The sequence below is a fragment of the Dermacentor variabilis genome, chromosome 11 (genome assembly GCF_050947875.1).
Source record: "Dermacentor variabilis isolate Ectoservices chromosome 11, ASM5094787v1, whole genome shotgun sequence".
Classification (NCBI taxonomy): Eukaryota; Metazoa; Arthropoda; class Arachnida; order Ixodida; family Ixodidae; genus Dermacentor; species Dermacentor variabilis.
The window spans coordinates 42,193,791-42,208,808 of record NC_134578.1 but is presented as its reverse complement, the minus strand read 5'-3'; the positions used below and the strand labels follow the sequence as shown (position 1 = coordinate 42,208,808).

At 43.5% G+C, this 15,018-nt stretch overlaps 1 protein-coding gene across 1 annotated transcript in view; it reads left to right on the top strand.

Moving 5' to 3' along the window:
* LOC142564850 (uncharacterized) overlaps positions 1-14,805 on the top strand; it is a 74,457-nt gene extending 59,652 nt beyond the window's left edge. The window contains exons 6-8 of the mRNA XM_075676031.1: positions 5,041-5,149; positions 9,022-9,087; positions 14,664-14,805. Of these exons, the coding sequence (XP_075532146.1) occupies positions 5,041-5,149; positions 9,022-9,087; positions 14,664-14,685 (197 nt within the window). The 3' untranslated portion in view covers positions 14,686-14,805. The remainder of the gene's footprint in view (positions 1-5,040; positions 5,150-9,021; positions 9,088-14,663) is intronic.
* Positions 14,806-15,018: the final 213 nt, after the last annotated feature.

Below are 15,018 nucleotides of genomic sequence, written 5' to 3'. Positions count from 1 at the left end.
GTCGAAAACCTGATCAGCGGGTCAAGCGCGTGGGCTTTTATACATCAGTCATCGAATGTTCAAGAGTAATCACGGGGACCCGCGTGCCTTCCACAAAGCTCTATATTATTCGCGTCGCGCACACATACAATCCGATTACAAAAGGTTCGGTCACAGACAGCGGTTGGAACCATCGATAACACTCCAGAAACTTCCGATACATGCAGGTGCGACCTGCGCTGTGCCTTAACATTTGTTAGGAGGTAAAACCTGTCGCTGGATAAAGACAACCAAGTACACGACTCAATACCCCCTCTTACAAAACATCGAACCAATGCTGCCAACAAACAAAAGTAATAAAGAAAAACTCCCGTAGCGAAGAAAAAAAACAAAATAAGGAAGTTTGTCAGCGTCCGTCAAAGAGTTTAAGACGCACCACGTACACCACATAGTCCAGTGCACGAAGACGCCGGACGACCTTGCAGGGTCCAGAATAGCGGCGCAGTAGTTTCTCACACAGTCCTCTTCGGCGTATCGGGGCCCAAACCCAAACACGGTCGCCGGGCGGCAGCATGGCATCTAGCGTCAGCGTCGGGATCGTGCCGTAAACCAGCTTAAACGGCGTGATCTTTGTTGTTTCTTGCAGCACCGTATTGTAAGCGAAGGTTACGTACGGCAGAACGGCATCCCAGGTCTTGTGTTCGACGTCGACGTACATTGCAACCTTGTTGGCGAGGGTCTCATTCAGGCGCTCCGTAAGACCATTCGTCTGTGGGCGTTAGGCGGTTGTCCTCCTGTGCCTTGTCTGACCATACTGCAGAATGGCTTGGGTGATCAATGCTGTAAATGCCGTTGTTCTGACGATGATGATGACTTCTGGGGCGCCATATCGTAGCAGGATCTTCTTCACAAAGAATTTCATATTATTTCATTTCAAAATTACATATTGCAAATGATTTGAAATATCTTCTTCGTATGGGCGCAGTGCTTTTCGGAGAAACATCTTGGTTGTTGTTGATCCGGTACCTCGTGCTTAGCCGTGCTACAGCATACCCGCTAAACCACCGCGGCCGGTTTTCCTGCTTTCGCATCATAACCTTAGATGTTAATTTACGTGTGAAGGGCGACCGAAGATGGCTAACGTCAGAAAGGAAAAGCAAACATCATTTTTTAATAGAGTTCATAGTTTCCGGGCCACGTATGCAGACATACGAATAATTTTGACCTGTGCCAACAATTTGTGAGTTCTGAAAAAAAAACATATGATACTTTTAATACACCCACTTGAAGTTAGTGGGAATAGTGAGCACCACAAGGGATTGAGGGAAAATTTTAATATGCTTTCCGTGTAGTTGTGAATTATTGCGCTACATCAATAACGTATGCCTCATTCATCGGTACAACAAAATATTCTGCTTTATGCCCGGAGTAGGTCGCGCCAAATGGTGTCACATACTTATACCGAGGGGAAAATTACGGCCTGCGTTTATTTGATTTCATTTAATTACGTTACTACGTGGCTGTATTTGATTCCAAAGAGAAAGCTGTTCGGAAGCACAGACAATGCTGTTGTTTACACAAGGCATAAAAGAAACATTCGATTCTTTATCAGTGAAACAAGTCCAAGTTAGGAAGCAATATTCATATAGTTTGACCGAAAAACGTGCAAAAATCATCAACGATGATCGAATGTAAGCAAACAGAAGCCTTTTAAAATGAGATTTGCTTGAGTAAAGGAACTCAAGCAAATCCCATCAAGTAAAGGACTTGATGGGAAATATTTGTTACAGTTAGGGCATGGGAAAGCTCATAACTTATATAGTAAGTACACGAAGAATACAGCCGCTAACCAGAAAATGTGTCATGGTAGCATGTGGTAGCATACACGTTCAATCGCTATGCTTGTGCTGTCTCTAGCAGCACCAGGGCCTGAGTAGAGCGCGACTGTCAATGTTCATTCTGGCCGGAGCTGTCAACAGCAGCTGGCACATGGAGACAGCGCGACAGGAGAGCCAGAGGGGTATATATATGTGAAACCTAAACTAGATAATTAAAACTATTAGACGCCACAAAAAAACACACACGACAACGCGGGCGTCTCAAATAGCTGGTTGGCAACGGACCGAACAATGCAGTTATGTGACACTGTGCGCCATTAGTATCGGTGCCTTGGTATTGAAAGCCCGACCAGCGACCGCAGAAAGGGGTGAAGGATCAAAGAAAGCTATTCGCTTTATCAGAAAGTTTACTGTGCCAAAAAAATGCTTCAGTCCATATAGCCTGCAACACCCAGTAGGGCGAATAAAATGCGCAAATATATATATATATATATATATATATATATATATATATATATATATATATATATATATATATATATATATATCCTTGAGACATCGCATTTAGTTTCAACTTCACCTCGCAGGACATGCGAGCAAAAATTTCCGTGATACGAAAACTAGAGCGCAAGAGGTAGAATATAAAAAATGGTACTCTCAAAACTTTACTGAAATGTGCTTCTTTGGTCTAACGCTATATATTTCAGTAATGTATCGCTTTTCTCCACGACTACGCGACTAACATTGCATGTTGAGGATAGACAAGTCATGTTACTTTTCATTGCTGACTGAACGAGATGTGACAAATGTGTTTCAATGTGTTTGCACATCTTTATCGTTTTATATGTTACTGTACATAGCGAAAAACCGCAGCAGCTTTGCTTAACTTAGAATGACGTAACTGAATGTAATATTTAAAAAAAGTACGTTGGCTTCCCGCATTCTGAACTTCACGGGTGTCAAGATAAAAGAAAGTCAACGACGAATAAGCAGTGAATGTCTGAGAAATGCATTAACACTACGTTCCACCTTTTTGAGGCCCAGTATACATGATTTACACAGCGTTCACATTTCACATTGCTGTTGAGGAGCTCACTCAACACTTTTTCACTTCTTTGCGAAGCGATGTGTAAATTATGATCGTGCGGAGCAGACCATCGACAGCGGCGCTATATATGTGCAGGGTCTCCCAACTATTGTACATCAACATTTAAGAATATGCAAATGCCGCGTAGCAAGAAAGAACCAAGATAAGGTTTGCCGTCACTCAGAGATACTCCGATTATTTTTCGCATTCCGCCTAATTACATGATTAGTCCTAATCATTTTACCTCTCAAATGTTATAACTACATAAAAAAGTGCTAATCACAAATATGTAGAACAACATAATAAACTGCCAATGCAACCTTCTGTTGCTCAATACGTGCTGCATAAATGCATTTTTCCGAGCGTGAAGCAAGTCGGCGAATACACGCAAAGTGCCTCACGGCAAATCTAAATACTTGCTAAAAGACTTAGCACCATGAAAAGTTCCAACACGTTACAGCAGCCGTCGCCTCGCTCAAGAAAGCATGCCGCCGACGCTTGCAAGCAAATGCGCACTATGCCTACGCTTCCGTTCAAACAAACGTTGTTTCACACCTACCAAAGTGGTCACAACCATCATCCGATGTTAGGCACGTTAGGCAGACATATGTTGGGTCTAATCCATGCTCCTGAGATAGGGTACGACGACACAGTTCTGCAGGCAGTAACAACGACATTTGCCGCAGCTTTCATGCGCTAATAACTGCTAGCCGAAATGCAGCACAGAGACCGACGAGTGAGTGACAAATCGAGGACGTCTAACTCACCGCAACCGCATAGTGAGCAAGACTGCCGCCTCTTCGTCGACATCGTGGACACCACCACCTAATGGCTTACGCGTAAGGTCACGCGAGCGGTGGCGCATTCAGACGACCGTGCTTCTCCATTCCGGTATTCGCCTGCTACGCCTTTTCTGGGACGGTCCCGCGAAGTCCAAGAGAGAAAGAGCTTACGCCCTGTCGCACCCGACTAACCCTGCCGTTAAGTGTCGCTTGCAGCGTAACAAACGCACCATCTCTCGTAATATGCTGCAACCACACCGACTCCCCAGCGTTTAGCTACGGGGAGAAGCCGGAGAACAGAAAACGTGAAAGCCATGCTGGGAAACCGACATAAGGGGACGCGTGATAGTCGATCGGGTATCCCCACAACACACACGCACACACACACACACACACACACATACAGATACATGCCGTAAGCTCAGGAAAGTTCCGAAACAATAACAGGATTGAAATGATTCCTTCGAAGCGTAACATAGATTCTTTGCTTTCCATCTGCCTCATTTTGGGATGCTATTTGATATCAAATCTTGGAATTTAACAATGAAGACGAAATCTAAGGACTCAGACAAAAGAACCCGCTTAAGCGCTTACACAATAATTGAGAGTGGGAAAGAAAAGAACAGAAAAATGGGGCAAAACATAATACAATACTGTAGGTGCTTGGCCCTATTCATGCCTACAAGAAAATTCGCGCGCTTCCTAAATATACGCAACAAACGTTGACATCTGACAGCTTGAGCGAGCGTTCAGGTATACCTTGTGATAAATACAAGCCCAACCTCTCTTTTGCGTACTTCTTTAATATAAAGGGCCATTTTTTTGGCAGAACAACACAAAAAGGGTGCGAGCATTCTTTGGTTTAAGTGGACCACGTTGATTCAGGCTTTGATTTAGCGCTTCGACAGAGAAACTAGCGTAATATATCTGATGTCAGCAAGAGCTCTCAGAACGCGCAAAACCTTGTATATTATGCAACATAAAATTTGAACAATGCACTTATTTTATAGCATTTTTGTGCGACTGTCAGATGAACAATTTTTTTTTAAGTTTACTACACTTGCGTCATTCTTGAGAAATTATTTGCCATGAGAATACATAATTGAAAACGTATTAATTTTTTTGCTAATCTTACTCTGGGTGCGCAGAATTGAATATGTATAAAATACTTTAAATGTGATCTAAATACATTTAAATGTGTTTTCTTTTGTAATTATCTTAAAGAAGGTAAGTCTGCAAAATGCACAATCACCAGAACTTCTAAATGTCTCCAATGACACCTTCACTTGTTAAAAATGTTGCTTCTTATAAGTTTAAAGCTAATATAGTAACTGAAATATTTATTCCCTTGTAGATTTACACACCAATAATACATTTTGTACCGGTGATCCTGCTGCGACAGTTTTTATGACATATCCCTCAATCAGCTTTCACCAAACCGCCTGCAAAATGACATTATTGACGTGAGTAAAGCTGCTTGTTATTCGAATGCTTTAGTTGATACAAGGTGATACCTTGACCGCAAGATGAACCTTGTCAACGGTAAGATAGCTGCTTTCTTTTCAATGTAATTTTGTGAATTCAGTAGAGCAAAATATTATATTTCACCAATTCCAAAGATTCACGTTCACCAGAACGAACAATATTGTTCATAATTTTAAACTGGGTGCCAATTGGCTTCGTGATTTCTGCGTAGAAGTGCCATGAAATAGTAAATGAATGTGCAAAAAGTATCCGACTCCATAAAAGAGTGGCAATTCCGCGAGAAATCCAAACCATTCATATGTATTGCAAAGTATCAGACAAATTGGCAAAGGTAGGTTCTTACTTTTTTTAGGTAACGTATTACGTAGTAATCATTCCCGCACTAACCAAAAGCAGGAGACATACATGCACAATAACCAGAAATTTTGCGGTGACTATGAACACTCGCTGTCGCAACGTTGGCGCAACGTGCTCTGGCCACGAGCAGAACGCATACATTTAGAACAAGGGCTTCGTGGTACCACTAACTTCAACACGTTTACAATTACACCTTTCCAGGGCGTATTTTTGAGCCCCTCGGATTGCAAAAATAACCTAAATAAATATGAGGGAAACCCGCACCACCAAAGTATAGCAGGTTTAAGCCAATTAAAATTAACAACAAGCCTGCACCAAGACAGCATCAAAAAAAGAAACAGCCACTTTGGCTCACACTTAGCCGTGGCGCTCCCAGCAAACATTCAGGATGCGGTGCTCGGAACAGGCGTGTTCTTGGCTGCCAATAAAAGCCTAGAGGTTGAGAGGCATGCCCTTCGTTTCTCGTCAGTAGTGAATTAGCGTGAGCTTGGTCAGTAGCTTTCCAAGATTTTACGCGTTAAAAGAAAGCATGGATCAAGCCACCATCCGCCTCGGCTGCCCCTTGGTTGCCTCCCGTGTGCCGACTGGTCACGTGACTTCCAAGATAGAACACGCATTCAGTTACATTCTTCTCGCACTTAAACATTATTTGCGACCGCTTAGGTATGGTCACGGCTAAACTGTGGCTGGAATTGCCAGCATATATACTGTCACGATAAAAATTACTTGTACACTAGCAACGAATATAGCAAAGAAATCGCTGAAAGAAGCACTGAAGTGCGATGCTACTCAGTTCTGCATATTTTTAGCGTGTTGAAACGTTACATGACAAGTGTGAGCGATATTTTCAAACCGTAATGCAGAGGTCTTGAGAGGCGAGCGTTAATTTTCTTTTATCATTCGATCTATATCTAGTCAACTGGAATGATAAGTCGCCATAATATTCACTTACGTACCTTCATTAGAATTTAATTATTTATATTGTTAACTACTTCCTGGATGTTATGGCAGCAGTGAGTACAATTTCAGGTAAGATATAAATACGTCCTAGCTCCAACCACCGGCTGCTAGGTTCATAGCGAAAACTGGATTGGTTTGCTTCCTCTACAATCCTTGCCATGCATCGAGACATCGCTGCTTTTGACCTGTGGGCCGGCAGAATGGGTAGCAGTCTATTCACTGCTACCCTCTCTGTGTAAACGCTGCTGGCCTCCTGGGAACGATTACACCATAAAAACTAACACTGAGGTCATGGCTAGCTGGAGCAGGCATTCTGGCACACAGCTGCGACACTAGCAGTCCATAGTAGAACGCGGTCTTACAGGGGCGTTAAGGCCCTTAACTTTACTGGTTCGCAGAACACACTCTTCCAGGCGCTGAAACAATTTATGACTAAGTGTCAAAACGAGGAGCCGGCGACCGAGGTCGTTCCCATGTCACTCCTTTCGCGTAAAACATCCAGATTAACTGAAACACCCTGCTGCGCGGCTCATTGTGTTAGGTGCATAAATTCTTGGTTTCGACGCCACCTCGAGGTGTCGTGGGCGACGACCGCTCTGTCATCGCTTGGTTATCTCCTTCAGAGGGAGGTTTGCCTTGTAGGCACTTGTCTAAATATTTGGAAAATGAGAAATCGTTTTCCTCGGCAACCCATGCACCAACTGCAATGCGGATGGTTGCATCCAAAAGAAAAAGCTAAAGTCTAGTGAGTTTTGGTAGGAGATTTTCAATTACATTGGGAACATTTCTTGAAGACTGTTGAATGTCGCACAATTGCAGTAAACAAAACTATTAAGTTTATAACTCCGTAGCTCAGCGATTAAGAAAGCTATCACAATTTTGTGAATCGCATATATTAGTACATTAAAGCACACAAAATTTCTCTCAAAGGCAGCACTGATAGGTCTGTAAGACTTCGGCAAAGTCGTTGTAAACAATGCACCCGACTCCGGTACGATATCAATTTATACATCCAATCCCTTCGATTTTAATACTCTAGAGGACGCAGTTGACAGAAATGTGATAGTTGCTCTTGCGGCAGGGCTACAAACTTGTAAACTTCTTGCTTCTATGATTTCCAGACTTCCTAAGTTCTTACTTCTTAAATTCAGCCCTAAAATGACAGTTCTCTGAAGACAGTCAGTAGAAATTGCTCTTTTCACTGAAATGGAACAAATGTGCTTCAAATCGGCCCAGTTGTTATATCACAAAAGGGTTTCTGTGTTTTAGAAGTACTTGAAGCGGCGACATCGGAGTAGAGCCAGAGCTAAAGCTTTCCCTTGACCAGGCAGAACACAATGATAATAAAAATTTGTTGTGGACGACTGTGATTTCATGGTCACTGTAGCAGCTAGTTCCTGCCGCTTCATGGCCACGAAAACTATCTGGGTACCTCAAAATCTGCCGTTCGTGATTTGCGACCCATGACACTCTAGTGGTAATTGTCGTGAGCCTTGTGTACGCGCAACCGTATGGCACTAGGGGATGCAAAGAACAGACCTCCCGCTAACCGAGGTTGCCCATTTCGAACCCGGGTGACCGCATATTCTGTATATTGCGGCCCCGGAGCCCAAGCTAAAATTTGCAAGTTCGAAACCGCAGCGTCCGGCCACAACACGAAGAATCATTGCCTGCTTCCATTTTCATCACAAGCTGCGATGTCAATGTTGCTGATCACGTTGCAGGTCCAACACTAGCCTTACTTTTGCGAAAGCAATGGCACTGTCCCACGGTGACCTGGAGTAAAGATACGCCGTCTGAACAGCGGGCGGAATCTTGCACATTGGTGTATCGAACGTCGACACAGTGAAGTAGATATTGTGCTAGTCGCCAAGACCTTTGATGAGCCCGAATTTCCGGAATCTTCATAACCTTATATGCCTAAATTTATGATGGATTCTGCAAACTAGTTGATGGGCCTTCCGAGTTTCCAACGTCCTACTCGAGCCCGCAGTACCCTTGAAGAGGACAGGAACTCTTTCCCAAATTTTGTTGTAAAAGTGCAATAGTAGATAGCCTGAAGGTTCCCACTTCGATGTCACTGGCCAAAAAATTAACAGCCATCTTGGATGCGCTGATAACGAGAGAACAATGGGCATGCGGTAGTCGAGAAATCAAGCCCCTCCAAACACACCCGACTTCTCTAAAGCTGTGGCTTCTTGTCATGTGTACAACGTGAGGCTACAACCAAGAACAAAAAACATCTCCAGGCCGCTGCCAGCAATGTCAATAAAAAATATTTTGCTCTATTAAAAACTCTATTCTGCATTACAAACTCTATTTTGCCAGCAAGTACAAAAGAGTGCGCATTAGAAAGTTTCTATGCTAAACTTTACAGGCCATGTGTAGACAAACCCCACTACGGAGAGCACTATACGAATTGCCCCCCCCCCTTTAGAAGTAAAAAAAGAATTACATCATAATATCCTACTTACATAAATTGTGTTGACCTTTTTCTTTTACTAATTACTCTTGACTGATGTTGATTGCGCAGGCTTGGCTCAACAAACTCGCCATATCCGAACGAAACTGATTACAACAGAATGAACATGACCTTCCAGTACGTAACATCTCTATCAACTTTTTAGGGTGATCTCTGTTTGTGTTTACGTTCGCATTTCAGCGTTTCGCTGCCTACCTGGATTACTGGTCAGTTAGTATTCTCTGGTCTAATACTCAGTTTTCTGAATTATCGAGCTTATGTGGTCAAAGTGGGCCCCTCTCATGTGGAAAATTTTTTCTCTTGGGCAATATTGCGCTGAACTATGTATTAGACTCACTACAAAGCACCAATGTCAGTTCATATATAGTACTGAACGATTGGTAGCCAAACAGTCTACCTCTCAGCTACTGAACCATTACCATTATCTTTGAGATAACCCCCCCTAGTGTGTTGTGATAAATGTAACCTATGCGGCATAAGTTCGATAACAACAGAATCTTGAGAATGACCTTGGAGCAGCAATAACAAGCAAATGAAGGATTCTGGAGGACAACGACATAAACTACCATACAATAATAAATAATATCCTACCTAAAAGAAAGAGCTAAGTGTAGAGTTCATATGCTCATAAACCTTGCGCGAAAGAGGGAGACATGTAGTAGCGGAACAATATTGATTGTCAGTAATGTGAGAGGGTGCCGACAATAGCATATGATTAGATGATACGAAGAGGATTGAGATTGTGCAGGCAAGTAGTAGAATCTGCTGATGCAACGAACGAATGGAATATGATAGCTGTGAAACGACTTTGTAATGAAATATACAGAACTGGATTGTGAAAACATGTTTGAACCTTGCTTTGTTTAGTACCAGACAGCAATAAACAGCCTGAGGTAAAAATAAGCTAAAGATTTGCAGGCTCACGTTGCCATATTTTCTGTCGTGCTCGTGGAAATGTTACGCTGGCCGTACCTGCCAAATTTCAGGCACTTCGCCAACGTGAATCGATCATTCGCCGGACATCTTTAGCAAACAACAATTTCCTACTTTGCAGGAAATACCATGTAGTCATTTGTTCAGTTGCGCAGAAGATTGAGTTGAATACACGTAGAAAAGCTTGCTTGCATTTTAAAGTTAGGTGCACAATGTTTCACAGGAAATGCCTACATCCGACGAAGGGATGACATCATGACTGAAGAAGCGTTATTGCAACCTTAATAGGGCTATTTTAATCTACCCGTAAGCAATCTATGTTGTTAGTTATTCTTTCTTAAATGCAAAAATAAAAAAGAACGTGCCTTTGGCTTATTTTTGATATCTTTCCGAGACCGAACGCAAAGCCATGAGAAACCACCATGAAAGTACTAATTATTTAAAAGATGTGGCAGTTTCGCCCGAAAGTGGAAGCATTCATAGTGATTGCAAATTAGTAGCAGATATATAAAGTAAGGATAGTAGCTTTACTGGCCTTATGATTTCAACATTTATTTTCTCACTAAATCACCGAGCATGCGCGCGCGCACAAGCACACATGAACAGTTGTCACTCGATGATCACGGGAACTCGCTGTCAAAGCGATAGATTGAGGAAGCGCAGCAGCAGTAGCGAGCGAATTGATTTTCGTGTTGAGTCTCTCTTCAACGCGAACATAGCGCCCGGGAAGCTACCAGCCCACGACGCCCTATACACATACTGTAATCAAGTTATATCGCTATCAATATAGGGCCTACGCGGCCCGGCCATACGCAGAAGTCGCTGGAGTTGAACACGCTCCTCCATCCCACCTCCGATAGAGCTGCCATTGTCGGCTCACGTTTGCACGATTCCACTCGTACACACAGCATACGTTACGACGATGGTGCTGTCGGCTTATTGTAGTGATCATAAATGAACAGATCACGAAGAAGGCAAAGGTCGAGAAGAGCATGGAGACATGGAGGATCGTAAAGGCAAGCGACTAGTATAACTAAAGCATCGAAAGATTTTAACGCGCGTCAAAGCATTATATTTGGCGCAGCTGTTGACACAAACCAGATGTCGGTGACTTTCTACCTGGCAAAATAAGACGGCCGTCCCGTCATTGAGCGCCAAGCTTTCGAATGTGAGAACTTTGTCTTGGTGACGGAAGAGCTATCTTCACCTGGGCCACACGAAACCATCGCCAATAAAGCCAAGGTAACGTTGAGCAACGTCACCAAAAGAGGTACCATGAAAATCAACACGGAGCTAACACGACTTGAATGTATGAGGAAGCAAATCGAAAATAATTGTGACGTTCAAGGCGTTACAGATCGGCACGCTTTGCCGGCTGTGTGAGGCATAATAAATACGATAGCACAGTTAACGCAACCGCAAATGCAGTAAATGGAATAACAGCTAACAATTTTGATTGTACTTGCCGCTGGTTCAATAAATCGAGAGACGGTGAATTTGAAAACGTTCGATGGCAGCACAGCCCGTCCTGTCTCTGGCTGAAATTTTTCAGTACACGTGCGAGCAGAACCACTAATTAATTTACTCCGGTCGGATACTTAACATGCCCGCGTACCTAAGTGGTGATGCTAAGTACGATCTGCGACCCACAGAAAACTAGAAAAATTCTCGGAAACGTGGAAAAAAACTTCATCGACGACTACGATACTTTCTCATGCAATATTGTCTTAGTCATGCAAAATGTCATTGAGAATTGTCATACAACATGTCTTTTCATTTCGGGATATATTGGCTGGCGCGAACACACTGTGTACTGCGGCGCATTGCTAGTGTGTCCAAGTGTGGCACGACTGCCTCACTAATCTGGCGAGTGCGAAAGCCAGCGCGTCAGTTACTCGAGGGCGCAATTCGCAGCAGCCGCCACCCACATACCGCCTAGATGACACGCGCTACTCTGGCGCCATCTCGTAGACATCGCCCCCGCTCTAGACTTTTATTCTCATGCTTCTGAAATAAAATCGTCCATTTTCAACCTCCTGGTTCCGCAGCACCTCCCTCTCCCGTTTGGTCTTCGTGTCTTGCATCCCCGTCTCGCTGCACGTTCGCTTTCAACTTTCGCTATTATCTTTCACTCTGCTACGCCGCCACTACCTTCGACGCCGATGCTCACCGCAGGAACGGGCGACTAAGAGCTGCGTGCTAAAAAAGATTTTTTAACCATTTCAACAGAACCCAGTGCGCTTGTCGGATACAGCTATTCTTTTACAAAAAGAGAGCAAAAAATTTGCTGGCCTAATATTTTGAGAAGAGGCGCCTATTGCGATTGCCGGATCCCTGACTTCCAGATTCCTGCGTAGTGCCGCTAGTGATACACATCATGATACAAGACTGCCACAGACAAGTCCAGGTTAAAGCATGGTCCACTTCCGATGAGCTTCCCTACTGCTTAAAATATGTGTCGTTCGAATCCCACCCTCAAAAGCCGCCAATATGAGAGGGCAAAACAAATCGAAAAGGGAATGAACACCGAGTAGAAGGGGAGATTGCTCTGTCCATATGAGTTGTCACATCTCTAGTCAAAGGGAAACCGCTTAAAAATGTTCGGCAAATCCGCCACTGTCCGCAAATCTCAGACGCAGCTGGCAATACACCTTGTCAATCAAAATATTTTGTTTGCGGCCATCATCATGAATAATATAGAGATGCAGGCGGTTACTGATACATGTGCCTCGGTCAGAGTAATCACAAAAGCTTTGACAACAATGAAATCTTTGCCGGAAGAACTGTCAAATTTCAAGGTTTTTACGGAAGATGTCGAGAGCTAGCGAAACGAACAGATGCAAAAGTGAAATTCCGAGATCTAGAGCTCAGCGTGAAAAGCCTTGCCATTGGAAGAGTGTACTTCGATTTTGTCTTATCCCTGCCTTACATGAAGCTGTCCAAGGTTACCATTCTTTGGAACAGCGTTATCACCACCGAGCATTCCAATCTTATGCGATAAAAAATAGGACAATCACAAGCTCCTACAAAGTTTCCTTGAAGTTTCTGAAACTTGTGTGTCGACACTTATTCCTCTGCAAAGGCTGGAACTAGAAAGCGTTTCAAACTATGAAACAAATGTGTTGTGAGCAAGGAAGCCTTTGGGCGAAGCATTGAAACGCAAGTACGGATTAAACGGATGCTACAAGGAACGTTTGATTTTCGTATGAACAGACTTTCGGCCTCTACGTTTGCATCGCTCATTACCATAATACCGAAAGAACAAGGATTCGTTACCTTGTGCACAGATTAGAGGCTTATCAACCAACAGAATCGTTCCCTTTCCAAATGCAACAAATTGACGCTAAAATTTACGAGACCGGAGGGTGTCTATGGTTCGCTAGGCTAGACAACCTTATAGGAAATTCAAAATAACCACTGAAAGAGGGAACATAGGATGTTCGCTGCCTTTATAACACCTTTCCACTTCTACGGATCGAACCATCTACAATTTGCATGGAAAAAAATTGCCGGATCCTACGCACTGTTGGAATCGATATAAGCAAATCTTTTTTTGCTTTTTGTTTTGATTGACGATAGTTAGCGGTGATTCTGGTGGGGAATGTGCAATTTCTTCAGCGTTTAGACCAATACGAGAGTGGTGAGTTGACGCCTCACTTTACTTTTCGTGCACCACGGCTATTTTTCTGCGCAGTATACAGAAGTGATAGAGGGACAAGTTTGCTTGAGGCATTGGGCGTCATCGTTCATAAGGTCTGAGATGGTACAGCATTATAACTGCATCACATAATGCATCGCATCGTGGCAAAAATGTTAAATTTTTTTTAATTATGCGGCTGTACGTATTGCAGCTATATTAATTGTATGTATACATCTTATACATACGCGTAGCGAAGACGCTCCTGTTCCGCGCGACGCTTCTCTCGGGCCTGCGTGTCCTCGACGCTGAGTGCACGCTTTGGAGCCATTTTGCTAGCGCTTGTTTACGGGCTCCTTCTACGTGGCCAGCATGCTGTTGAGGTCCCAGCTCCACGCGCCCTATTCAAGCTTTTATGCAATTGTAATGTTTACAGTCACTGCCCAGCACGCAACCTCAACAGTCCAGCACTTGGATTTTTCTCTCATAGGAAAGAAAGCACAAACTCTGTAACGCAGCCTGCGGCGGTATGCGCGAAGGCCCACACTATCTGGTAGCTTTGCAAAAAACCAAGCTGCGCACGCGACCAGAACTTGGAGGCGAGCGTCACCTGGTGGTGTTGCGAAAAACCGAATGACATGCGCGGCAAGATCATCCCAGCAGCAGCACCCGGAAAGTTGGCAGAAGAGGAAAAGAAGCCTTCAGTTTCAAAGGAGTTCCATGGTAGTGCAGGCATGATAGCAGAATTGCTATAAATGTAAGATATTGTAGTGTAACATTTCGCGGGCACTAACTTTCGGTACACAGGATGTGCAATTTTAGGCTACTAGTCCATATTAGACGCATTTCATCAATTACCCCGTTTCAACGAGATATCAGTTCAACACATTTATTGAACCGGCATATTCCAATGTAAGCTGGAGTTGTGAAAAATATTATTTATATTGCCACGAACACTGGCGAAGACAAAAACATTGTAGTGGGGCTGGGTTAGGGTCTCTCCTGTCGGACTGAAAGACCTGCTAAAACCTGCGCGCCCTGTGCAGTCTTGAGTAGCGAAGTGCCACCCGTTTACTGTCGATAAAATACTGCACGTAACTGTATGGTTGCTTCTATTTTGCAGGCGCTGCTTGATAAAAAAATAAGAAAAGGAAGCCAAGGACACAGGGACTCCCTCCTGTAAAAATGGAATTTGATACAGAGAAGTAGAATCTTTATAGTTTAGAAATGTTTCTGTGATCAGGAAATAAACTCGAGTGAAATCAGTTGGGTGTTACTTTCTTTTCTTGCGCCAAGTGCGTCACAGCTGTTGGCACAACGCACTCTGCGGGATCGGCCATGAATCGGGAGGAAAAAAACTGTCATCAATTTTTTTCGAAACAGATTGAGGTGAAACTATCTTGCAAATGGTATTTAAATTGACTGCTGCTACAGACATGAATAATCAATTACCTAAGTATTACAAAAAAATGAGGCAT